The sequence below is a fragment of the Dipodomys merriami genome, unplaced genomic scaffold (assembly GCF_024711535.1).
Source record: "Dipodomys merriami isolate MVZ:Mamm:240054 unplaced genomic scaffold, mDipMer1.0.p SCAF_21, whole genome shotgun sequence".
Lineage (NCBI taxonomy): Eukaryota > Metazoa > Chordata > Mammalia > Rodentia > Heteromyidae > Dipodomys > Dipodomys merriami.
Genome location: NW_027203493.1, coordinates 17,573,850 through 17,601,306, shown reverse-complemented (window position 1 = coordinate 17,601,306; position 27,457 = coordinate 17,573,850). Strand labels below are relative to the sequence as shown.

At 43.6% G+C, this 27,457-nt stretch overlaps 1 protein-coding gene across 5 annotated transcripts in view; it reads left to right on the top strand.

Annotated features, from left to right (window-relative positions):
• Positions 1-410: 410 nt before the first annotated feature.
• Positions 411-27,457, top strand: part of Kiaa1549l (KIAA1549 like) — a 253,160-nt gene continuing 226,113 nt past the window's right edge. For all 5 annotated transcript variants that reach the window (XM_070032631.1, XM_070032629.1, XM_070032628.1 and 2 more), the window contains exon 1: positions 411-1,146. In XM_070032631.1, coding sequence (XP_069888732.1) covers positions 897-1,146 — 250 coding nt within the window. In that variant the 5' untranslated portion in view covers positions 411-896. The remainder of the gene's footprint in view (positions 1,147-27,457) is intronic.

Genomic DNA, 27,457 nt, shown 5'->3' with positions numbered 1-27,457 from the left:
CAGAGAAGCGAACCAACAGCTCCAAGCGCTACCGCCCAGACACAAAGAGTGTTTCCAAAACCCCAGCGGAAGACTTGCTGCTGTGCGTTGACCACGATGACCATGTCTACTACCCCGCTCCTCTGCTTAGATGACCTCTCCCATTGACCTTTTCCTCTTCTAGATGTGAGCCTGGAAGGTGAACGGGAAGGAGGGAAGCCTCCCCTCCGTGCAGACCCGGGCGGTACGGGCACCTCGGGGAGGGGTCCTGTCAGGGGCCGGGGCCCGGCTGGGCGCGCGGGAGCGGGGGGCGCGCGGTGGCTGTGCGCGGGGATGCGCGCGCGCGCGCCGGCCTCGCCTCCCTCGCCCGCCCGCTCCGGTGCTACGTGCTTCCTTTGTCAATGAGGCGCCGCTCCGAGCTGCAGTAGCCTTCGCGGCCCCGAGAGCCCGAGCCCGAGCCGGAGCCGGCGATCGAGCGAGCTAAGGGAGAAGAGAGCCCCGGGCGGAGAGGCAGCAGGCGGTGGCGGGCGGCGGCAGGGACCCGAGCGCGCCCCACGGCCGGCTCGCAGCCGCCGATCCCGGCCCCCTCGCCCCCTCGCTCTGCAGGTGCTGCCCAGGGGCGGGGGCGTCGGGCGGCGCCGGTGCCACCCAATCTGCTCGGGGCGCGGCGGCGCACGGGGACAGGCACCGTGGCCAGTCTGGCCCGCGCCCGCCGCGGCTCCATGCGGCCCCAGCTCCTGCGCGGGTGAAGCCGCGGCTTCCCGGAGCCCGCCACGGGCTAGTGGCAGGAGGATCGGGCGAGTCGCGCCGCCCAACGCCTCCCTCCCTCCGGCGCCCGGGCTCTATGGCTGGAGATGCCCGGTGAGGACCGGGACGCCCAGGGCTGGGGCAGCGGCCTGGATGTGTGAAGGGTTCCCATGGCTCTGCAGGAGGCGAAGCCCCTGGGCCCGAGCAAAGCTGGGCCGGTGGAACGGGGGCCGAGGAGCTGGCCCCGGGCGCGTGGGCTCGGCGGGGCCGGCGGGATTGCTGCACGCTGCCCGGGCGTGAGGAGCCGCGCGTCCCACCATGCGCCGCCGGCGCCGGTGCCACCGCTGCAGCCGCTGCTGCTGCTGCTGCTGGGACTCCTGCTTCTGGCCGCCCTGCCTGGGCTCGGCCGGGCCGATCCGGGTAAGCACTTGGCGGCGGCTTTGCGCTCGGTGGCGGGTTCTGGAGGAGCAGGGTGGCCGGTCCAGGCGGGCTCCGGACCGCGTTGGCTGTGGATGCAGGGATCTTGGCAGAGCCGGCGCCGGGCTTTTCTCTCTGCCCTTGGCTGCTGCACCTGCGAGCGAACTGTCAGGATCTGTCTCCCGGGAAGGCACCGCTGGGCGGGGAAGGAAAAAGAAAAGAAAGAAAAGAGATGCATTTCTCTCTTCTTTCTGGACAAGTTGCAGATCCTTCCTGGAGGTCCTGCCGGCCACAGTGTGTTTGGGACACCTGGTAATAATAGATGCATTTTAGCAGGACGCGGGTGGCATGCGCTGGTCCACTATGTTTTGAGCTCCCCCGCGTTGAGGGGGTCCACTTTGTCTTCACATGGAATGGCTATAGAGTTTGGAGCCGAATCTAGCGTGGAATGGCTAGAGTTTGAAGCAATTCCCGTGTCGGCTTCCAAAATAGCGTTTTCCCCTCTGGGTTGAGAACAGATTCCCCAGCCCTCTTCCCCACCCTCCTTCCAATAGAAGGCTGAGATTGCTGTGAAATAGACGTCTGTGAAATCTGTGGTAACTGTTTTGTTGGAATTATTTCTGCTGAAGTGCTTCAGAACTTAACTCCTGTGCAGTCAGCAATGGTCTTTGGACTAAGAATGATTAAGTCTGGCTTTTGTGTTTGTTCTGGAATTCCGGGCTCTTCAGTGTATCAAGGAATACAACTTCCACTTTGGTTATTTGTTCCTGTAGTTTTGTAGTTTCTGGCAAGGATTAATGAGGACCTCTTCTTTTCCTGAGCCCCTCCCCTTCCCATTAGATTAAAATTCCTAATTATAAAAGGAGCACCACACTGTTTTAGATAAAAGGAGTTCAGGTTAAAAATATCTCTGCCATCCACAGCTTAATTCAAAGCCACTTTCCTTTGGTTCAGGCAAAGGTGTTCATGTGTACAAATCAAGGGATCTTCTATGCAATGATAGTGGTTACAAACTTCAGTAGTAAAGCTGAGAAAAAATTTCAGCCCCGCTTATTATATTTCTAGCAGTTTTTCTGCTGTGTATTTAGCACTGTGGCTGAAAGGCCAGTCTCCAGTAGCCCGTGTCTGTTGGCTCAGTAATGCAGAGTTTTTGTTTAAAAGTCTATCAGGTCCTGGAAAGTTTCGTAAATTATTCGTGAGCTTTTCACTTTTGGATATTGTTCATTTGAAGAAAGCTACCCAACACTGTTCAGCCATCTGTAATATGTGAAATTTGGCTTTTATGTATTGTTCCTACTCAGCCTGATGGTGGATGATTTTCTGCAATGGGTTTTGAATTTCTGATCTCCCTTCCAAATTCTGTACCCAGACCCTTCTGAATCTCTGTGATTTCCCCTACTTGTCTTTTAGACAACCAGAGCCTGATTTAGGGTCTTTTAAAAAAATCTACATCTTCAAAAAAAAATCTACATCTTCATTTTATCTACATCTCCATCTTTTCAAAATCTCGATCTTTTATCTACATCTTTCTCTAGTCTCCTTTTTCTTTTCCCTTGTAGTGTGTGGTGGTCATAAGGACCCTGGAACACTTTGATGAAGACCATAGTATCAAACATTAAAGTGGATATTTCTCCCCAAAACAATGATTTTCCTCCTCAGTGAAGTGACTTATTGGTTCGTGAGTGTTTCTGGGTGTTTCTTCTCTTGGCATCCTTGCTGATCCGTTTTCCCTGCCTTGTCCCTCACTTGTGGATCCATGGCCTGAAGCACTGAGCTTTAACAGGTCCTGTGGGTTTACACTGTCTTATTTCGTGATTGCTTTCCCAATGAAAGAGTTAAAACACTGGACTCCCTGTCTTCCTTCTTTCCTGCTATCTGTTCTCTGACTTTTTTCTTAGGCAGCTTTTCCCCAGTGTGGGCCAGTCCTGAGCAGGACATCTTTATGCAGGACATCATTGCATGGTGGGGAGGAAGCGATGCCAAGACAGTAGGAGGATAACAGATGATGTTTGCTTTCAACCCATCTCCTGACCAGGAACTCTTTTTGCTGATCTGCTGTGGTATGGTGCTGTCTCTTGCTGCAGAATGTTGTCCTATGCTGACTTATCCAAGAAGCCAAACCTGTGAGGATTCTGATCCTGCTTAAAGTGTGGCTTGCTATGGCCATGACTTTTGCACCCATTGCTCTCCCTTGTTTTCTAAACAAAGCTAAGCTAGAATTTGCCTTAGTTGAGAAACTGGCAAAAGCAGACTTGGTGCTGGAAAGCACTGACATGGTTGTTCAATGCCTTTTAATCTGGGGGCTCCTGCACTGTGTTTCAAGTCTATGTCTATATACTCACCTCCAGCCCCTTTTGCTTGAGAACCAGAAATACTACTCTTGCCAGCAAAAAAGGCAAGGCTGCTGTCATCTCCTGCTCCTAACCTCTATCTCCAGGGAACCTGTACTCTCAGGCAATCACTTCTATTTTGGTTGTGGGAGATGGGTGCAGGAAAGAAGGATTTAGTGCAGCAAGTGCTGACTCCTCAATTCTCGTCTGCCTTCCTGGCTCCAGGCAAAATGGTAAAGTTCAAATTAGATTTCCCAATCATCTTAACTGCTGATCTTATATTCAGTGCATGTGTATAAATATGTAGTGTGTGCAGGTACAATGCCATTCCTTTCTGGGCAGCTACTCAGTGTGCCTGTTATCCTCCAGACCTTAGTCCTCTCTTGTGTGTGTGTGAAGTAGGAGTAATAAATGCTCTTAACTGGGTGGTTGTGACAATGACATGTTGTAAATTAATGCACCTAAAGTATACGACAGGGCTTGGTTTACAGTAAATACTCAATGAGTGCTGGCTGTTTTGATAAAATGGTGGAAATGGGTTTTCTCTGTCTAGATGCTACGCTGGGGTAGGGGATAGGCAAAAGAAGAATAAAGCAATCAGTCAGTTTGCACTCTGATGCTATGTAATCCCATAGCAAATTGTGGGAGAACAGTACTAACTAAGGCCTCTGAAACCTGTCTGTGTCTCCAATCAGTTTATTAGTTCCTGACTCATGTTTAGTACTAGGGTTTGAACTCAGGGCCTTGTGCTCGCTAGGCAGGTGCTCTATCATCTGAGCCACACTGCATACTTTTTTTAGTGTAGTTTTTACTAAGAGTCTTGTCATGCTTTTGCCTGGGACCTGATTCTGACCTACAAACTCCTACTATGTAGCTCGGATCACAGGCATGCCGCCATGTCTTTTATTTGTTAAAAGTTACAGAGACTGGATTTTGCTAACTTTTCTCTGTGTCTTGCTTGGGCTCTTGATCCTCTTGCTTTCTATTCCCAAGTAGTTGGATTACAGGCATGAGCTCTCTGTTCTTGACTCATCTTAGTTTTCCTATTGCCTATTACAGGGCCTAGAACAGAATAAGAACTTGTTCACATATCATCTTACAGTCCTTTCCCTCAGTTTGGCTGATTCTGTTAGATGTTAGTATGTAATTTCACTTATATAATTCACAGTAAGTTGTGAAAGACTGCTTTATTTGGGGAATATATTTACATTTTGAAGGAAGGATTTGCTGATTCCAGAGAATCTCTAATTTAGCATTTAGTATGTGAGGAAGACAAATTTTGACCTGTGCTGGCTCTCATGCCTCTCTTCAATCTGCTTGTATCATCAACTGGGAGCCACATTCCACAGATTTCACAGCTCATTCATTCATTCATTCATTTATTCAACGTATTTTGAGTGCCTCAATCCTCTGAGGTTACACTTATGAACAAAATCTAGCTGTTATTCTTGTGACAATTAGAAACCAGCACTCAGTGCTTTCCAAACTTTGCTGTGGATACAAATCTGTTAAATTTCAGGCTCTTTATGCAATAGGTCTGGAATAAGACCTAGGGCTGCTGCTGCTGCTGCTGGAGAGTGGAGCACTTTTGAGTAGCAACTGTGATAAATTAATGTGGCCATACATTGTATGAGGAAAAAGAAATCAGAACCAGAGCCAGCACTCCATGCACATCTTCATTTATTTATACAGGATGGTGAGGGAAGGCCTTTGTTATGAGCTGACATTGGAGTAGAGATTGAAGAGTGGGTATGTGGAGGTAGCATTTCCAGCTGAAAGGAATGGTCAGGTGGTTGGAATGGAACATATAGAGCTTGAGAAGGATGGAGACAACCAGGAGGTCCAGTGGAGATCTGAAAGAGCAAGATGAGTGGTAAGAAATGATCTTCAATAAGGATGGAGTAAGAGATGCATCATGGTGGTCTTCTTGGCCATGTGAATGGCTTGGTATTTAATTCTCAACGAGATGGTGCACTATAGGAACAAAAGTTAGGTATTTGTGATGAGGGACTAGAAGGCCTGGGAGTGGGAAGGAGGGAGCTGAGGTGGGAGGTGCTTGCTGAAACCCCGTGTTCCCAGGACGATGGTCAGACAGAGTGGTAACAGAAGAGGGGGTGGATATGTTACATTTGAACATCTTTTGAAGACAGAACTAATAGAATAACCAATGAAGTTAAAAGGGTCAAAGGGAATGAGAAGAACCGATGGCTCTGGAATTTGGGGCTCAAGCAGATGGGACAATGACGTTTTGGGAGAGGTAGGCATGGGGCTTAGATTTGGGGTAGGAAAAACCGAGTCTGTTTGGGGGCAGATTAAGCTTGACATGTTTCTTCAAGCAGAATATCAGGTAATCTGGATTCTAGGAGACAGCAGGTACAGAGGTATACATTGGGGAGCTGTCATCATGGATGTGGATGAAAACATCTAGGAGGTGGTATATAGGGATGAAGGGATAGCCAAGTAGTAGGCCTAGAGTGTTGCAGCATTTAGGGGCTTGAGGGGTACGTGGGATCAGTCAAAGAGTAGAACAAAACAAAACCATCAGGGAGCCAGGGAGTGGAGCAATGGATTCAGAGAAGAAAGAACTGAAGGAGGAGAGCAGTGAGCTTATGTTACAAGAGCAAGGATCTGTGGGGCTAGAAGTGCTCACTAGGTTGAAAATGCATAAGTGTTTGGTGGTCCCCAAAACAGTGGGGACAAGTGTCTACAGTGGGTGCAAGGGAGAAAGGAAGAAGGGAAACAGATAGTGACATGGCAACTCAACATTTTTCTGTGGACAAAGGTAGATAAAAGATGAAGGAGAACCAATGGAGAGTTAAAGTGGGGATATAATTATGTATATAATTATATACATTATATATATAATTATATAATTATATATACATATATATATATATATATATATATATATATACATATATACTTGCTTTTTTGTGGTACTAGGGTTTGAACTGAGGGCCTTGAACTTGCTGGGTAGGTACTCTAACACATAGGCCATGCCACTAGCATTAAAGACATACAACAAAGGTAATTGGTGACTCACACCTGTAATCCTTGCTGAGGAGGCTGAAATCTGAGGATTGCAGTTCAAAGCTAACTTGGGCAGAAAAGTCTATGAGACTCTTATTTCCAATGAACTAGCAAGAGGCCAGAAATGGATCTGGGGCTCAAGTGATAAAAGTGTCAGCTTTAACTGAAAAAACTAAGTGAGAGCAACCTGTCCCTGAGTTCAAGCTCCAGTATGTACATACACACACACACACACACACACACACACACACACACGCACACACATGCACACACACACGTGTACATACACATATGCACAAAGACAGAATAAGAATGTTTGATATGGATAATTCCCCAAATATAGATGTCCAAGCACACATGCTTAGATGTCCTACTTTCTGTATTGTCAGCACTGGAGGATTCTTGCAAGATGTCCCAGGCTTTGCATTCCCCTCACCCCATCCCTCACAAAGTAAAGAAGGTCCTGGGGACAGAAATGCTCTGCTTTTAAGACTGATGCAAAACAGGCTGGATGTCCTGTCCCTACTCCAGGACCCAACATCCCTATGGAAGCGATGAAATCCTAAACTTCCAGAGAAGTTTTGAGGCAGGCTTACCTCACCTCAATTACTGGCATATGATCTAAGAATATGTCTAGTCAATGTGCATACTTCCCTGTTCATTTCCATTAACCTCTAAGCTTGTATTTGGCTTTTCTTTCTCTCTTTTCCCTTTTCTCTTAACTAACAACAACTCTACTCTTCTCTAGACAAGAATGAATCATTGGAATGGCCCAAAAACATTTCTGTTGCTTGACAACATATTCAAGGGGACGTGTAAACACACAGAGGGCCACATTATTCTGAGTTACGGGATGGATGCCATGGATGGATGGGGCCTTAGGACAAAGGAGCAGTCCGCAGTCTGGGAGGGGTTGGTCTCTGTGATTACAGCTGGGGGAAGGTGGCGAGTGAGTCTCACTGTGGATGGCCTTTATTAAGCAGCAGGCTCTTCATGAGCTCTGAAGGTTAGAGCAGAGCAAGCCTGGCTTGGCCCCTGCCTTCAAGTAGATGGTACCCAGGGCAAAACATATAGATCAGTAGAACACATCCATGAATTAGGTTTTGTGTGGGGATGTGAAGATAGCATGTGTTATACGTCCAGGGAGGTAGCCACTGGTCAGACTCCAGCTCAGAGTGCCACAGTTCTGATTTCTCAAAAAAAGTTGGAACTTTATCTACAGTCTCCTTGTTTTCAAAGGTCATCAACTAATTCAGAGTTTTGAAATGTCATGCTGTACAAAAAGAACACAACCGTGAGCCAGCAGCCTCTCCCACCCTGTTTTTTTTATTTAAGTCAAGTTATGTAAATCAGGTCTAATTTACATACAGTAAAATCTAACCTTAATTTTTTTTTTTTAATTTGGTGGCATTGGGGTTTAAACTCAAGACCCTGTGATGGCTAGGCAGATGCTCTACCACTTGAGCTCTGCCTCTATCTTTTTGTTTGTTTGGATACAGCCCTAGGCTAGCCTTGGGCTGGGATTCTCCTTTCTATACCTCCCATATAGCTGGACTTTCAGTCTTGCACCACCATGCTTAGCTTCTTCTTTGGGCCTTGTTCACTTTTTCCTGGTATGACCTGGGACCATAATTCTCTGGTCTTCACAAAAATTCACTCTTTTAGGTATATGGTGTGACAAGTTTTGACAGAACTGTACATTATAGATGTTTCTAAATTTTTAACATTTCTGTATCCCAAAGTGTTTCTTTTCTGCCTCAGTTTCTGGCAACCACCAATGTATTCTTTGTCTGTTAGTTTTGCCTTTTCTAGAAGGTCATATAGATAAACTCACTACAGTTTGTAACTCTTTTATTATTAGCAAATGAGTTGGTTGTACAAGGTGTGTTTTGTTGTGACATTTCCACACATGTAAACAATATAAACAATCAATCCTCACCTGTTCCTGTGTGTAACTCTGTACCTGTGTGTGTGTGTGTGTGTGTGTGTGTGTGTGTGTGTGTGTGTGTGTGTGTGTGTGTGTGTGTGTGTGTGTGTGTGTGTGTGTGTGTGTGTGCGTGCTGGGGCTTGAACTGGGGCACTGTCCCTGATCTTCTTTTTTTTTTTTTTTGTTCAAAGTTAGTGCTCTACCACGTGAGCCACAGCTCCACTTCTGGCTTTTTTTTTGTGATTAATAACAGATAAGAGTCTCATGGACTTTTCTACTTAGGCTAGCTTCAACCTGCAATCCTCAGATCTCAGCCTCCTGATTAGCTAGAACTACAGGCATGAGCTACCAGCACCCAGCCTAGTTTGTAACTTTTTGAGTCTAGCTTCTTTAACTTAGCATCATGTTCTGGAGGTTTGTTGCCTGGATCACTACTTTTGTTCTTTATATAGCAGAGTAGTAGTCCATTGAATCACAGTTTTCATATTCATTGCGATGAACATTTTTCAGTTTTTTTGAGTTGAAAATATTTTATGTGGACAGTCTCCTTTCTCCTTAGGTAAATAAAAGTAGGCTTGCTGAGCCCCATGTAAGCCTATGTTTCATCTTATAATAAATTGCCAGCTACTTCAGAGGCTGAAATCTGAAGATCATGGTTCAAAGCAGTCTAGGCAGAAGAATCAAAGAGACTCTTATTTCCAATTAACCAGCAAAAAGTATGAATTAGAGGCATGGCTCAAATGTTAGAGTGCCATCCATGAGTGAAAAAGCTGAGTGAATGTGCAAGGCCTTAGTGCAAGCCCTAGCACTGGCACACACACATACACACACTCTCTCTCTCGCTCACACACACACACACACTCATACACACACAGAAGAAACTGCCAAACTTTGTTTGAAAGCCTCAGTTGTAACGTCTGAGAGTTTTAGCTGCTCCTGTGCACCCTCCTTGTACTTGGTGTTGTCAGCATGTTTTCTTTTTAATTTAACTTGCAGCCCCTCTAATAGTTTTTTAATAGTATCTCATGGTGATTTTTATTTTGCATTTCCCTAATTATGTATGGTGCAATTGTTGGATATCTTTTCTTTTTTCTTTTTTTTTTTTTTTTGGGTCCGGTCATGGGGCCTGAACTCTGGGCCTGGGCGCTGTCCCTCAGCTCTTCAGCTCAAGGCTAGCGCTCTACCACTTGAGCCACAGCGCCACTTCTGGTTTTTTTCTTTTCTGCTTATGTGGTGCTGAGGAATCAAACCCACGGCCTCATGCACGTAAGGCAAGCGCTCTACCACTGAGCCATCTTCCCAGCCCGTTGGATATCTTTTCATGTTCTTCTTTGCCATCTGTATCTCTCATGTCTTCATTTTTGCAGTGCTGAGGTTTGAACCCAGGGACTAGGCAAGAGCTCTACCGTTTGCGTCATACACTCAGCCTAACTACCTCTACTATTTGCCTTCATTTATTTTTAAGTTGAGGCTTTGCTATGTGCCCCCAGGCTGCCCTGGAACTCATGATCCTCCTGTCTCAGCCTCTGAAGTACTGGGATAATAGGCATGTACCACCACACCTGGATCTTATCACTTTAAAAAGTGGATTATTTGTGTTCTTGTTATGGTTTGAGTTTTCTTTATATCTTCTGGATGACAGTCCTTTATCAAATATGTGTTTAAATAATATTTTGTCTCAGTCTGTTGCTTTTCTTTTTTAAAAACAGAGGTCTTAAATTTTAATTAGCTTCACGTTAACAACTTTTAATTTAAAACTTGTTTTTGATGTCCTAGCGTAAGAAAATTTTACCCAACCCAAGGTAAAAAATATCTATGATTTCTTCTAGAACTTTTATACTCTTATTTTTACTTTTAAGTCTGTGATCTATATCATGTTAATGTTAATACATATGGATATATGTAAATATAATGCAAGGTTAGAGTCAAGGTTAATTTTTTTCATGGATGCTTAATTGTCCAGTACCACTTTCTGAAAAGACTGTTCTTGCCCTATTGGCTCTCCTTGGGAGTGGATGTGTGTGTGGGTTGATTTCTGGACTCGACTCTGTCATTGATCTCTGCTGCTCTCTTGGTTTCTTTAGCTCAGGACTTCCTGAGTACTGTTGACATGCTAGGGTGGTATTTTTTCTTTCTTTCTTTCTTTTTTTTTTAGGGATGGGCTATATTGTATGACATTTGGCCATATTTCTTGCCTCTGCCTAGTTCATGCCAGCAACAACTTCTTTCCCTAATCGTGACAGCTATGAAAGTCTTGACACATTGCTAAATGTCCCTGGGAAAGTAAAACCACCTCCTAGTCGAATTCTACTGTGCTGGCTTTTAGTAAGTCTTGAAATCAGAGAGTGTGAGTATTCTGTCCAATAAAAAAAAAATCTTGGGGGGCTGGGAAGGTGGCTCAGTGGTAGAGCACTTGCCTTGCATGCTCAAGGCCCTGGGTTCGATTCCTCAGCACCACATAAGCAAAAAGAAAAAAGCTGGAAGTGGTGCTGTGGCTCAAGTGGTAGAGCGCTAGCCTTGAGCTGAAGAGCTGAGGGACAGCGCCCAGGCCCAGAGTTCAGGCCCCATGACCGGACCCAAAAAAAAAAAAAAAAAAAAAAAAAATCTTGGCTATTCTGTGCTTTGTGTTTTTTTCCCATATAGATTCAAGTATCTATTTGTTAATCTATATTTTAAAAACTACTGTCCAGGGGCTGGGAAGGTGGCTCAGTGGTAGAGCGCTTGCCTTGCATGCATGAGGCCCTGGGTTCGATTCCTCAGGACCACATAAGCAAAAAGAAAAAAGCCTGAAGTGGCATTGTGGTTCAAGTGGTAGAGCGCTGGCCTTGAGCTGAAGAGCTGAGGGACAGTGCCCAGGCCCAGAGTTCAGGCCCCATGACCAGACCCCCCTCCCGCCCCCGCCAAAAAAACAAACAAGCAAACAAACAAAGAAAAAAAAACTACAGTACTTAAGAGATGGCGGCAAGAGGGCCAGTTCAAGGCCAGTCTAGGCTACATAGTCAATTCCAGGCCAGCCTAGGGAAAAGTGAGACCTTGCCTCAATAATAATTTTGTAGAATTTTTAAAATGTATAATTTTATCATAAAGGTTTTATACAGAGGGGTTACAGTTATGTAAGCAAGGCAATGTGTTGATTTTTTTAAAATCAGGATTTTGTTGAATCTAGATCAAATTGAGACAGATTGATAGCAATATTGACTTTCTTGATCCATGAACATGATATCCTCTTCAATTTATTTAGATATTCTTTATTCCATCAATGTTTTAATATTTTCAGATGTAAATTTATACACAGTTTTTTATGTTTTCTTTTTCTTTTTCTTTTTTTTTTGTCAGTTGTAGGGCTTGAACTCTGGGCCTGGGTGTTGTCCCTGAGTTCTTCAGCTCAAGGCGAACACTCTTCCTCTTGAGCCATAGCACCACTTCCAGTTTTTTGGTGGTTGATTGGAGATAAGGGTCTCATGAAATTTCCTGCCTGGGCTGGCTTTGAACCTTGATCCTCAGATCTCAACCTCCTGAGTAGCTAGGATTATAGGCATGAGCCACCGGCACCTGGCAACCTTTTATGTTTTTAAGGCTTTGGTGAATTATACTTAAAACTTTACATTGGCATGGAGCAATGTATTTTAAAAACATTAATCTTATATGACCCTTCTAAACTTGCTTTAGTTCTGGTAGGTTTTTATAAAATCTTTGGGATTTTTTTTCTTTTTCTTTTTTTGCCAGTCCTGGGGCTTGTGTACTCAGGGCCTGGGTGCTGTCCTTGAGCTTCTTTTGCTCAAGGCTAGCACTCTACCACTTGAGCCACAGTACCACTTCCAGCTTTTTCTATGTATGTGGTACTGAGGAATTGAACCCAGGGCTTCACGCATGTTAGGCAAGCACTCTACCAATGAGCCATATTCCCAGCCCCAGGGATTTCTTTTTAAATAGAAAACCATGTCATTTGTGACTAAAGACAGTTTCATCTTTTCCTTTCATATCTTTATGCCTTTTATTCCATTTTCTTGCCTTATTGCATCTGCCAGAATGTTTAATACATTTTTAGACAGGATTGAGGAGAGTGGTCATTCTTGCCTTGATTCAATCTTTCACTATTATTTTTCTTTTTGTTCTTTTTAGATACCCATTATCAGGTTCTCTTCTGTACCTTGTACCTAATTTGTGGTGAATTTTTTATTGTGATGAGTATGGAATTTTGTCATATGTTCACTCTGTGTATATTGAGATTGTCACTAAGTTTTTATTCATTAGTCTTTGAAAATACTTTTTCTGTGAATGTGGTATTGAGGAATCAAACCCAGGGCTTCATGCCTGCTAGGCAAGCACTCCTCCACTATACCACATTCCCAGCCCCTAAATCTTCTCCTAAGAGAATCTGAATGTCTTCTGGAAACACAGAAAATCCTTTGCTACAAAAATAGCTCAAAGACCCTAGTGCAGATTCAAACCTAGAAGTAAAATATCTGCTGACACTCCCTCCTGTTCCCACTAGTCCTTGCCTTCCTTCCCTGGAAGGCTTTCCTGTAACCAAAGACAATCATGGCTCCTTTGAAACCACCACACAGGGTAGGATAAGCAATGTGGTGGAACCAACTAATATAGATGTAAATAAAGCCAAGAAACTGCCTTTGGCACAGCTCAAGGTCACTGCTGCACCTGCCTTCCATCCACTCAGGCGAAGCTTTGTCTAATACAGCCTCACCTCAGGAGGGGAGTTTGATTTAGATTTAGATTTATATATGTTCAATCTATTCTTAGCTGGAAAGACAACCTCTCGATGTCAGAAACATAAAATGGCTTTGATATTTATGCAGGACCAGTAAATAGAAAGGTCTAGAATGTTTTGAACTACTGTTCCCATGTGAAATATGAGCGTGAGTACCTGGAGTAAAACGAGGGCTCCCCAGCTTCCCCCTTCTACTTCTGTTCCTAGTAATGGGTTCTGTTCCTTTGTCACTTGTCTTTTTATTTACCAAATGTCAACAGCAAACCCAGGAAGGCTGAAGAAAAATGAGAAGTCTGAGAAAGAAAAAAAGTGATGAAATAATGTAGCTTGTAAGTTCTTGTTGAAAAGAGCTGAGCAAAAAAGGAAAAAAATCTCTAAACCTACATACTTCATTATCAAATAACTCTTTGTTTAAAAATGAACAGGGGATGTGGATTAGAAGCATCGTTTTGAAGACAGTGAAACTGGATGAATTAAAGAATCAGCCCCATAGAGCTGTTTTAGGCAGCTTCCTGTTATTAACTTATTAATATTGGAGACAAAACATGAAGTATACTGGCAGATCCTACAGACACTGAGTTTTTTGTTCAATGGAATGCAGGAATAGTTTATTTCTGGGCCAGCAATAAAAATATCTTAAGTATTTTCTATTCTTTTGGCTAGTGTGATATATTCGCTTTTCCCCTACAGTGATAGCAGGCCCCAGAGTCTGGTGTCACATCATGGTTAGTAATGTTTTCAGTTTATCTTCCTACTTGAATTTCACACCACTACTACGTGAGGGTTCTGGAAGTGATTTGCTAAAGTTGTGTGACAGTTCTGGAACTTTTTTGTGTATGTACTGGTCATAGGGCTTGAACTCAGGGCTTGGGTGCCTTCCCTGAATCTTTTTTGCTCAGGGCTAGCACTCTATTACTTGAGCCACAGTTCCACTAATGGCTTTTTGGTGGTTAACTGGAGATATGAGTCTCATAGACTTTCCTGTGCAGGTTGGCCTTGAATTGTGAATCCTCAGATCTCAGCTTCCTGAGTAGCTAGGATTACAAGCATGAGCCACTGGCACTTGGCTATTTCCTGGGACTTTTCACATTATTCTCTGATGCAGGGACAGATAATCTACCTAACTGTACAGCTTTGCTCAAAGATGAGCTTCTGGGCCACAGAGGAATCTCATGTGGCATATTCAGAATAGGAAGGGAGTATAACAGAGCTGGGTGGACACTGGCATCAATTGATAGAAGTAATAGCTAACACTTTTGAGCATTCACTATTTTTATTCTTCATCCAAGTCTCACAGCAAACTGATATATTCAGCTTTGTTATTAATCTTACATCTTCAGATAGGGAAACAGAATTATTTTAATATGAATTCATTTCGTGTTTGCAGGAATAAGTGTCAGAGGCAGGATTTGAACCTAGGCAGCTAATTGCACACCCTATATTCTACCTTATTGTACCACCTTCCAGGACAGCTGGAGGCCACTGGCTTTGGGTCAGCCGAGTCTCATCCATCTCCTTGCGGTTGGTCTTTCTTCTGTCTGTTCCTGCAGACTGGCTTTCTCTACTTCCCCATAGCTTCTTGGCTTCCCTGTAACTAAACCTTGCCTGGGCCTTCACCTCTGGCTGTGCAGCTTACAGCAGTCTTCTCTTGGCCCCTATCCTGGCTTTGATTCCCAGGAGGAGAAGCAGGCTGCTACAGTCTGGCCAACAGAGTTAGGAATCTGCCCTTTACCTTATCTTCCGAGGCCAGAAGAGAAGGGACACATGGCGCGCGCGCGCACACACACACACACACACACACACACACACACACACACACACACACGGCATAGTGGATGACTCACACTTGTAATCTTAGCTACTTAGGAGCCTGAGATCTGGGTATTGTGGTTTGAAGCCAGCCTGAGCAAGAAAGTCCATGAGACACTTATCGCCAATTAGCCACCAGAAAACTGGAAGTTGAGCTGTGGCTCAAAGTGGTAGAGCGCTAGCCTTGAGCAAAAAAGCTCAAGGACAGTGCCTAGGCCCTGAATTCAAGCCTCCTGACTGACAAAAAATAGCGTGTTTAACCAGTGATCAGTTCTAAGTAAGAGAATGTAGTGGAGACAGATTTTCCCCAAATTTGTATCTGCTCTCATGGCAATAAGAGACAGCTTCCTGTGTTGGCAAGCTTTATGAAAAACAGTGAGTAGCTAGATGTATATTAGCATGTACTACTTATAGTTCTGTCAGTTTCCTGGTGGAAACTCCCCCTTCATGGCTGATGTCAAGCTCCCCATTCAGCAGTGGATTTGTGAAGTGAGGGGGGCCCAGCAGGGGGACATGCCTAGATGAAAGCAACTTACACAGGAAGTGCACCTGTTGCCAAGGAATGTCTAGGCATCATAGGCTAATCATTGGGTGAGTTTGTAATTATGTCAAGGGGAATAGGATTTTCAGGTAGTGAGAACAGAAGTCATTTAAAAATAGTTTGAAGTGTACAGTCCTATGTATGTAATCTTGTGGGGCTACTAACCCTTTCTAAATAATTTCTAAACAATTTCAGTTTCCTTTGACTACCATATTTCACTGGTGACATGTAGTTAACCCTTTCATGGGTTTCAGAGGCCAGACCTCATGTTCTCAGAGGAACATTGGTTTTGTTTTCTAGCACTGAAAGGTGTAATTTTTCCCTGATGTTTGGATGTCAACACTGTCTTCTCAATAGTCTCCTCTCTTCTACCTTTCAAACCAGAGATGTGAAATCCACATGGTGGCCTATTAGACAGCTCTCAATTGAATCACACTATTATTCTCAATTGGAAGCTTTTATTTATGATCTCAAGGATGTCTCTGGGCTGGTGTAATTATGCTAAAAGCCAAGAGTCTCGTGACCACCCCCTCTCACAGCCTGTCAGACATTTTTATAGACCCGGGAGTCTGTCTGGTTGGCTTTCTTCCTGCACATCTGGGCAAGTGACTGGGGGTCCTGGCTCCTGTGTGCTACTCACAATTCTGTCAACATGCCCAATTTCTCCTGATGAGGCCATGGAGCCACCCCCGGCCAGCTCTCATGAATGGTGGTGCTTGCCACCTGGAGATGGTGTGAAGAAGTGACAATGGAGTAAATCTGCCACTTTTCTCAGGCATAGAACATCAAGTGTCCTACTGAGGGAAGGTCAGCGCTTACTGACTTATTATAAAAATAGTAAAGTTAATTGCTTTTAATTTCCCTTGGGATGGAGCAAAAGAAAAAACAATTCACAGGATTTTTCTTTTATGTCTTACTGGAGATTTGTCCCAGTTTGTAGATGTGTTGACTTCTGCTAAGAAAGACTCATTTTTATGAAGCAACTACTATTGTGTTAGTCACTGGATTGAGAATTTTATCTTATTTAGTCCTCATGACAACACTGTTAAGATAGATTTGCCCATTTTGCTTGGAGGAAGTGGAAATGGAGAGGGCAGTGAAGAATCCAACTTACCTAAAGGCATGTTGCTATGAAGAGATGGAGCTAGGAGGTGAAAATACATCTGACTGCAATGCAAATATATTTTCAGCTCTGCCGTTCAGCCCCTCCCCAGATTTCATTGAATTTTTAATCATCTAGATGAGTTGAGAGACCTATACAGTTAACATCCATATACCTGCCAGTTAGATGGTACAATTAATATCCTATTTCATTTATATAATCATGTCTTTTATTCCCTCCATCTATCAGTTCATCGTGTGTGTGTGTGTGTGTGTGTGTGTGTGTGTGTGTGTGTGTGTGTGTGTGGTGTGGCATTGAACCCAGGTTCTTGCACATGCTAGACAAACACTCTACCACTGTCACATTCCCAGTCCTAATCTACTTTTTGACATATTCAAAGTAAGTATGCTTTATCCAAAACATAAAAAGCATTCAGCCATTGGTTAGGAGTGAGTGTTTGTGGCTCTTATTTTAAGGTAAGTTTTTTTTTTTGTTGCTTTGGTCGTGGGCTTGAACTCTGGGCCTGGGCGCTGTCCCGCAGCTCTTCAGCTTAAGGCTAGAGCTCTGCCACTTGAGCCACAGTGCCACTTCTAGTTTTCTGGTGGTTTATTGGAGATCAGAGTCTCATGGATTTTCCTGCTTGAGCTGGCTTTGAACCTCGATCCTCAGATCTCAGCCTCCTGAGTAGCTAGGATTATAGGAGTGAGCCACTGGCACCCAGCCAAGGTAAGTTTTATATACAACGGAATACAAAGATCTTAAGTATATTCCTGAGTTTTGTGTAGCTAAAATCCCTGCAGAGGTACAGCACATGACCACCACAGTGAGAAAAAAGTCCTTGTTGCCCCCTTTGCTCTATTCCCTCTCCCCACCTCCACAAACTCCCAGCCACATTGTTTTTCACCATAGTTTAGATTTTATACTATGATTTTTGTGTGTGTGTCAGTCATGGGGCTTGAACTCAGGGCTTGGGTGCTGTTCCTGAGCTTTTTGTGCTCAGGGCTAGTTCTCTACTACTTAGAGACACAGCTCTACTTCCAGTTTGGGGGTGGTTAATTGGAGATAAGAGTCTCACAGATTTTCCTGCCAGGGCTGGCTTTGAACCGCTATCCTTAGATCTTAGCCCCACGAGTAGTAAGGATTACATGCGTTAGTCACCAGCACCTGACTGTAGAAGGACTTCTCTTCCTTGATATTTGTGTCATTTTTCAGTCTCACAGACTTTCTGCCCAGACTGACTTTGAACTGAGATCCTCAGATCTCAGCCTCTTGAGTAACTAGGATTACAAGTGTGAGCCACCAGATCCCTGCTTATACTATGAATTTATTTTTTGTCTTATAAATTGCTAGTTTTCCTGGTTTGGCAGCCTAAGATAAAAGTGAGTAACTATCCCACCTACATAGTAGAGATCTCCCCTTTGAAGAGAAATGTTTCTCTTCAGTCACCTTATCCCATGACATCTGAAATATGTTATTTCCAAGGCCATATTCCTTATTTGTATCTATGCAGACAGTATTTACTGAGCATCTGTTATGGTGGCACTGGCTTCTCCTTCATAGTGCTCATCTCTGTATTTGTACATGAATGATGTCTGGTAACCAGACATCATTCATGACATCATTTATGACGTTAGTCCTACTTATAGGGATAACTTCATGATTTTCAGTGGAGGTAGGAATGCTGGGAAAACCAGAGAAGAAGGACTGGTCTACTGAGTGAGGAGAAGCAGGGACAGGAAGTGATGTGTGAGCCAATATTGGAAGGATGGCTGGAGTTAAGCAGTCAGGGACCGGAGCAAATGGAGAAATGGGTGCTATCCTTGTGGTGGGAAGGAATATGGTTTGCTCTGAAGCAGAGAGGAAGTAAGTGGACTTCCAACTAACTTCATCCTCCAGCCAGAGGCTGCCTAACCCTCTAACCTACCTCTAACCCTTTTAACCTGCCTAATCCTTAGGTACCACCCTGGTAACTTAATTTAATCTCATTGCTTAGCAATGTGGGTCCTTTATGAATGTGCCACCTCCAATCAAACCAGCCACTACCATCAGACTTGCAGGTCCGCAGCAAATATCCTTTTATGCCCTTTTCCGTTCTTCCTTCCATCCTCTTGGTTTTTTCTTTTTTCTCCCTCTTTCCTTCTTTCTTCTTCCGCTCCCTCCTCTTTCCTCCCCTCCCCTCTCTTTCCCTTCCTTTCTTTACCCTTCCTATCCCTTCGTTGATGGTATTGGGGCTTGAACTCAGGACCTGAGACTCTTGCTTAGCTTTTTATACTCAAGGCTGGCACTTTACCAGTTGAGCTACACTTCCACATCCAGTGCTTTGCTGGTTACTTGGAGATAAAAGTCTCTTGAAGTTGTCTGCTCTGCCTGAGCTGGCTTTGGATCTCAGTTGTCAGAGTAGCTAGGATGACAGGCGTGAGTCACTGATGTTGGGCTCCATTTTCTTGTTTTTCTCCCTGAGAAACCTTTCCTAGGCCTGTCTGCCTGGCTAGCACTTATATTTCCTTCAAGAATTAACTCAAGTCTTACCTCCTTCAGGCAATCTTCCTGATACCCACCCGCTTCCCTTTTCACTGTGGGGCAGACACAGAGATCTCTGTTTTCCAGTCTGTGCCATTTTCCATGCTCTACTGGCCTATGCCCTCCACTAGCCCGTGGGTCAGAGGTGGGGCTTGAACGCAGGGCCTAGGCACTGTCCCTGAGTTTTGCTCAAGGCTCATGCTCTACCACTTTGAGTCACAGCACCACTTCTGGTTTTCTGGTGGTTAATTGGAGATAAGAGTCTCACAGACTTTTCCTGCCCAGGATAGCTTTGAACTGTGATCCTCAGATCTCAGCCCCCTGAATAGCTAGGATTACAGGTGTGATTCACCAGCAGCCAGTGCCTGTGAACTTCTTAGCAATTGGCTCTCAAAAAGTAATCCTAGGTACATGGAAGGCTGGAAACTCTTTCACAGCTTATTGTGTAAAGGAGTCATAAATTGAAGTCAATTACATTACAGTCATGCAGAAGAATAGAATATAGAAGAGAATATGGAAGAAACAGTGGACAAAGTGATTAGTGAGACTATATGATGAGAAGGAAGAATGTAGCTTGAAGACAAGCCAGCATTAGGAAATAGCTGAGCCCCTGGGCCTCCTGAGCATGAGAGACAGCATTCAGGAAGGAGGGCAGGAAATGATACTCCAGCTGAGAGTGGGAGTCAGATCAACTTTTAGCAGCATTTAGACAACCCTGAGAGCTTGACAGCTCCTGTCTTCAAGGCTGAGATCCTGCTTTATCTGTCTTAGCACGAGAGTCTCATACACACTTGACAAGGAATAATGGTCATGTATATAAGGAAGAAAGTCCTCGCCATAAAGCTCTTACATTCTTCCTGGACTTAAACCCTTCCTTGACCATTCTACCATCAAATATGTAAGCATGGCAGGGTACTGGTAGAGGGATGGAGTGCCAGGGTTACAGAATTTTCAAGAATTAACTTGTGCAACAAAGATGACTGCTTTGTATTTTTATTTTTTTTAAATAAGTTTTTTTATTGTGAAAATACCTTACAGAGGGGTTACAATTACATGGACAAGGTAATGAGTACATTTCTCATCAAGCATTGTTGCCTCCTCCTTTGTTTCCCCTTTCCATCCCTTCCCATCTCCCCGCCCCCTTATTTTTATGTTTAATTTTTCTGTGGAGCCAGGCCTCAATCACACAGGGCCTTGCACATGCTAGGCCACCACTTTATCACCCATCCCTAAATGAAAAAATAATCACTTACAAAGCAACAAGTGTTCCATAAAAATATCAGGAATTCAAGGTTCACTTGGAATAAAGCAGAAGGTTGACTACACAGTCCCACATTGCTACCGGACAACTGTTGGCTGAAGCTGGCAAGTGGCATCTTTTTGAGACAGGGCATCTGCCACAGTCTGGCTGTAACATACTAACCTCCAAACCTGTAACGGCTCCACCTCCATATCATGTCACTACTTATTCCCATAAAAACCAAGAAAGAACTCTGGTTTGATGGAGAATTCTCTTCCAAATAGAGACTCATAGTCCTAGATCCTTTGGTTTTCTGGCTTTAACCATTTTCAACTTGGGGATTGTCTCATCCAGCAGATGGAGTGGTTCGGGAAGAAAAGGAAACAGAGTTGGAATAGCCACTGGGTTTTGGACCCATCTCATTCATCTCCTCTTGTTGACCCTTGAAACACTTGTGTTTTACAATTCCTTATTTTATAGCCACAGGCCTTGCCATAATGCCAGCCCCATCCCAGCAGGGCAGTGATGTTCTGTTCACTGCTGAACACTCAGTGCCTAGAGTAGTGTACCCAGCACACAGTAGCTTCCCAATAAATCTCTGTTGATTACATGAATGACTCGCCTTTCTACCACTGGGCAATAATAACAGCTGACATTTGGCTAACGTCTATTGAGTGGTTCAGAAGCTGGATGATGTCTTAGAAAAAGAGCTCTTTCTGTTTGCACGGTGACGGAAGCCATAGGATTAGACAGAAGGTAAAATTGTGAAGAGGATCTTTATTTTTTTTCCACTTTCAGTGATTTTCTGGTAATCTATATTTTCTTGGCCCACTGCTAGGTTAAAAAAACACAGCTGTTTCCAACTTCTTATAGTTTTGGTAGACAAATGGTTGCTATTTTAAGGTGAGATTTTTTTTTCCTCCTGTAAGTAGCAAATTCTGATTCTGTTGAACTCAATTGTACTTCAAGTAGATCATGATCTACTGCCTTGAGTTTGTCAAGAAAGTTAACATTACTTTTTTTTTTTGGTCCGGTCGTTGGGCCTGAACTCTGGGCCTGGGTGCTGTCCCTCAGCTCTTCAGCTCAAGGCTAGCGCTCTACCACTTGAGCCACAGCGCCACTTTCGGCTTTTTTCTTATGTGGTGCTGAGGAATCGAACCCAGGGCCTCAGGCATGCAAGGCAAGCGCTCTACCACTGAGCCACCTCTTCCCAGCCCTTAACATTACTTTTCAAAATCACCTTGACACATCCTTTAGCAGTACAGAGCATGAAGGGCAGAGGATCTAGTAGCTTTCTGCAAATTCAAAGAGATTTCTTGTTGTAACTGATTTATTTGGGGGGCAGGTCTGAAATATGTGGAAGGAATCTGTCTATTTTTCTCTTTCCCCACCAGAATACAGGTAAAATGCTCCACCTCTTGTCATCCTTGGTCCTGGATTTTTGCTGGTTAATGACCTTCAGTACCCTAGCTGAATACAGGTCTGCTGTTTCCCCTAGACTCACTTCAGACCCTCTTGCATCCTATGAAAAATATCCATGAAGGCATGCAATAATACAATAAGAGCTGTGGAAACTCATGATCCAAAGAAACAGAAAGTATTATGAGATGAAAAAGGGTAGTATGGATTATGATGAGTTGGGTTACTCTAAAGCAGGACTTTGAATAGCAGTTGAATGGAGAAGTTTGGCTTTTGTAGAATGTTCTAGCCACACTGAGAAACTCAGACAAAGCAGGTAAACGAGAGTGAGTGAAAGGTCTCAGTTCAATTCATTTTGTTCTCTTAAACTATTTCCTATTAGTTTATTTGTAACACTGACTTTCCTTTTTTTCTCATTACTTCTTTTTTTTTTTTTTTTTTTTTTTTTGGGTCCGGTCGTGGGGCCTGAACTCTGGGTCTGGGCGCTGTCCCTCAGCTCTTCAGCTCAAGGCTAGCGCTCTACCACTTGAGCCACAGCGCCACTTCCAGCTTTTTCTTTTTGCTTATGTGGTGCTGAGGAATCAAACCCAGGGCCTCAGGCATGCAAGGCAAATGCTCTACCACTGAGCCACCTTCCCAGCCCCTCTCATTTCTTTTGAAAGCTTTGAAGAATGAATGTTTGGGTTAGACATTCCCTCTTTTCCTAAATTCATCATTTCTTTAAGGAATTCTTCCCTCCCTCCCTCCCTCTCTCCCTCCCTCCCTTCCTTTTTTTTTTTTCTTTTTTTTCTGTCATTCATGAGACTTGCACTCTGGGCTTGGGCGCTGTCCCTGAGCTCTTCAACTCAAGGTGAGTGCTCTCCCACTTGAGCCACAGCATTACCTCCAGTTTTCTGGTGGTTAATTAAAAACAAGAGTTTCACAGACTTTCCTGCCCAAGCTGGCTTTGAACCGTGATCCTTAGATCTTAGCCTCCTGAATAGCTAGGATTACAGGCATGAGCTACCCCGGCGTCTGGTGTAATCAATTCAATTTTTTTTTGAGCGGGGGGTCCGGTCGTGGGGCCTGAACTCTGGGCCTGGGCGCTGTCCCTCAGCTCTTCAGCTCAAGGCTAGCGCTCTACCACTTGAGCCACAGCGCCACTTCTGGCTTTTTTCTTTTTGCTTATGTGGTGCTGAGGAATTGAACCCAGGGCCTCATGCATGCAAGGCAAGTGCTCTACCACTGAGCCACTTTCCCAGCCCTAATCAACTTCTTTAAGGGAAAAAAGTCTCCTATTTAACAAATTTACCAGAAGATAGATTTTTAATAATAAAGTTTGAGAGCTGGATATGATAGTATATGCCTGTAATTACAGTTCTCAGGAGGCTGAGGCTGAATGGGAGATTGCTACATAACAATCTTAAACAATTTTATTTATGTATTTATGTATGTATTTATTTACTCTTGTTCATCATGGGGCTTGAACTCTGGGCTTGGACACTCTTGAGCTCTTCAGCTCAAGGCAAGCACTCTACCACTTGAGCCACAGCGTCACTTCCAGTTTTCTGAGTGGTTTATTGGTGTTGAGAGTCTTACAGACTTTTCCTGCCCAGGCTGGCTTTGAACCGTGATCCTCAGATCTTAGCCTCCTGAGTAGCTAGCATTACAGGTGTGAGCCACCGGCACCCGGCTAATAAACAATTTTAAATAAACAATTTTAATATATATATTTCATTGTAAAGATATTGTATAGAGGGGTTACAGTTGTGAAATAAGCAATCTTAAAAACAACAAACAAGCAAGCTAATAAGTAAATCCATAAGTTGTTTTGTTTTAGCTGGTCCTGGGGCTTGAATTCTGGGTCTTGGATTCCCTGGGGTTACTTTTGCTCAAGGCAAAAGTGGCCACAGAGACACTTCTGGTGGTTAATTGGAGATAAAGGTCTCATGGGCTTTCCTGACTTCCAACTGTGATCCTCAGATCTCAGCCTCCTGAGTAGCTAGGGTTACAGGTGTGAGCCACTGGCACCTCGCTAATGAGTAAGTGCTGGAAGGAGAAAATCATTCACAGATTTCTTATATTAATGTGCACCCACACAGATTTTTAAGTGGTTTGAACATTACAATTTCCAGTTTGGTAATTAGTTATTTAGTAATAACTTGAGGGACTTGGGCTCAGTGGTAGGTCATGTTTTCAGCATGGTAGAACATGCATTTGATCCCTGGTACTTGTGGGGTTGGGGGTGGGAATGGAAAGAAAACATTAGCCCATATCTACTCTAAACAGGTGTTGCTTATCCACACAGCTTATTACCAGTGCAGGGAGTTAAGTATGCTAAGTATAGGACCTAGTTTAGAAAGGTTGATAGCAATTTCTGTAAGCTGTTGTTAGGATATCCGGGTATATGCTCAGTGGTATATGATCTTGTCCCTGCAAGAATTAGACCAGTTTGGGTGGGAGAGACCTCACATGGTGAGTGGCAGATGGCATGAGCTGTAGAACCACACATTGGAAGGTGATGGATTAGTCGGTGAAAACAAACAGCTAAAGCAAAGTCTTTCCCCATGGATAGAGCTGTGCATGACTTGCTATGGCATTATTAATTACAATTCTATTCATAGCATAATTAGAAGAAAAAACCACCCATATTTCCAACAAGCTAATCTACCATTGACAGGATTGACTTCTTTCCTCTCATTCTTTCATCTTTTGTGTTTTGCTTATAGTGTTGAGTTAAAGCTTTAGCATTCAATTATGTCTCTTAATTGTTCTTTTAGGATTTTTTGGCTCCTTCAGCCCCAGCTAGTGTTTATGATGTCCTAAGATTTTTGTCTGGGGGGGGGGGAGTAGAGAAAGAACACTTTTTTCTACTCTATTCTATAGTTTGTAAGCTTATTGTCATGTCATCAAAGAAAGCTGTTAGAAAAGAATTCAAACATCTTTACCTTTCAGAATTCTATTTTTATGAATCCCAAGAGTAGATGCAGTTTATTTCCCCCTTCTGTTAGCTTTCTGTGTTAAGGTAAGATAAAATTCTTACATGCCACCAGATTTACCTGGTGGTAGAGACCCAGGAAAGCAAGCTGGCCATCTGGTGGAATGGACATCATCGCCCACAAATAGGCATCTCCCATGGTGGAATACCATCCAGAGGACCATGGGTCTGAAGCCCCCTGGTTATGCCCACTGCCCCCTGACCATCTGTTCCCTTCATTCTCCAGCTTTTAGCTTGGCTGTGGATCTCTTCTGAGTCACCTGAGCCCACCTTGTTCTTTTAAAAAAAAAAAAGAAAAGAAAATTTCTTCCCATACCTTGGAAGTGCTTCCAAATTTTAGTCAATGGGTTGTGAATTCAGAATTCCAAAGCCAAAGAAGGAAATGTGTGGGCCTTCTTTTGCTCATTCATGGAGCAGTTTGGCTTCTTGGGTGTGGCTCCTCTACCTGTGGGCTCATCTTTTTAACTGCAGTGTATGAGAAATCAGTCCTTGATGGAAAGAAACTAAGTACGTTCCCATTCAATAAGAAACCAGCTTTTGATTCCTCACCAGTTAATTATCTCAAGTCATCTTTAAGAAAGATGCTTAAGAATCTGTTCTGAACTTAATAGAAAAAATCATTTTGAGGACAGCTTACAGCACATCTTTAAGGGCCAAGAGTATCTGCAAGTGGATAGCAATCAAATATGTACAGAGCATGCAAGATGTGCTAAGGAAGACTGTGCTAGATGAGATTTCAAAATGGCACCAAGTGTGCATTAAAGGAATGTATGCGAAGCCATGATTTCACGGAAATAGCGACTTGAATATGGAAGGGGAAGCATTCAGGCACAGAAAAGAAATGTGAAAAAGAATTCATTTCATTTGATTCCTCATGGAATTGGGCTGTCAATTCAGCATCCACTTTACTCTGGGTCACAGTGGTGATGGCCTGCTGAGTTCCCTTAGGCTGAGATCTTGCCTGGGAGACACAGAATGTCAGTGATTTGGGGCCTCATGGTTTTTGGACAGTGCTGAGAGTCCCCCCAGGACTTTCTGAGCTATTGATTTTTTTTTTTTAAACCAGAGCAGGCCTGAGAGGATCGGGCATCAGCAACAAGATTTTTTTTTTTTTAAAGAGTAGACATTTTGCTTTAGAAATATTTCCTTACCCACATTACACTGTGAAACTTGTGGGAAAAAAACTTTAAATTGCTCTTATTCAAATTGCCTTTGAACTGTAGAATATCTTTAACCAAACAACTCTGTGACATCTAAATAACACTAGTAGTTTCCCCTCCTCCTGTCAGCCCTTACTGTGTTCCTGACGCCATGCTAGGTGCTTGATAATGCTTATTTGAGATTACTCTTTATGACTACTTTACAGATGGTGAAGCCAAGCTTCAGAGGGGACCACATATCATGATGTTGGATCTGATCTGTCCCTTGAACCTAAGGCCTAGGATCCTGTACATGGCGATGCTACGTGCTCTCTATGACTATCTGTTTCTCCTCTGCCTTGTGAGCTGAATCTCAAGCCTAAAGATGAGATAAAGCAATTTAATCTGATAGGCACATACCTGCATTACAGTGGCCTTTTCCACCTGCCATGTCTACAATACCATCTGAAGGGTGCTGCACGGAGTGGCTGTGTGAGTTTGGGTCACTGTGGCCATGAGAATCTGTACAGTCCTCTCTTTTGTTTCAGCTTTCAACATACACTAAGTGATTTCCTTGTCTCCTTCCCTCCTATCCTCCCTTTCTCCCTCTTTTCCTTTTGTCCCTTTTTCCAGGTAGGCAGCGATCTTTCTTATTGCTTCCTATGGCTTTTTGACTCAGAAAACAATTACCTGTGCCTATAGCTCCCAGTTTTCCTGTAGTAGATTTAAAGTTGCTAGTCTAATTTTGACTTCTTCGATCCATTGGGAGTTGAATATTTTATGGACCCCTTCAAAATTACACACAGAGATAGAATCAATTGTGTTTTGTTCTTGCTTCAAGTTAAAAAAAAAGAAAAACAAAAACAAATATGAAACCAGCACAGGCCTGAGTTACACAGTGCCACATTTGAATAAAATTTACATGTGTAGGTGTGGTCTTGAACTTGCCTTCTGAGCTTGGTGTATTATGAATTTGTCCCAAACACTTGTCATTTTCTATTTTTTTATTGTGAAAATACTGTATAGAGGGGTTACAATTATATGGGCAAGATAATGAGTACATTTCTTATCAAGCATTGTAGCCTCCTCCTTTGTTTCCCCTTCCCATCCCTTCCCATCCTCCCCTCGCCCTCCCACCCAATCCTCCCTGCTCCCCCCACCAAAGTTGTAAAGTTCGTTTTTCCACATAATGACTTGTACATCTCATTGTTGCAATGGGTTCACCTGTATCCCTAGTTAAATGATTTGTTTTTCCTCTTCCCCTCCACAAATTATACCAACCTCAAATACAGTGAAAGCAGGGGTTATACCATGGGAAAGGGACATACAAAGCAACAAAGAAATAATCTTATAAATGTGTTAGAAACAATCGCATGAAAGCAAAAAAACATTTGAGTACATATCTTAGGGTTCGTTTCCCTAACATCACATTATCTGACCTTTTCTGCTTGACTCAGACATATACTAGATACTGCAAATAAGGGAAACCATGGGACCTATGTTTCTTTGGGCCTGGCTTACTTCCCTTAAGATAATTTTTTCCAAGTCTTT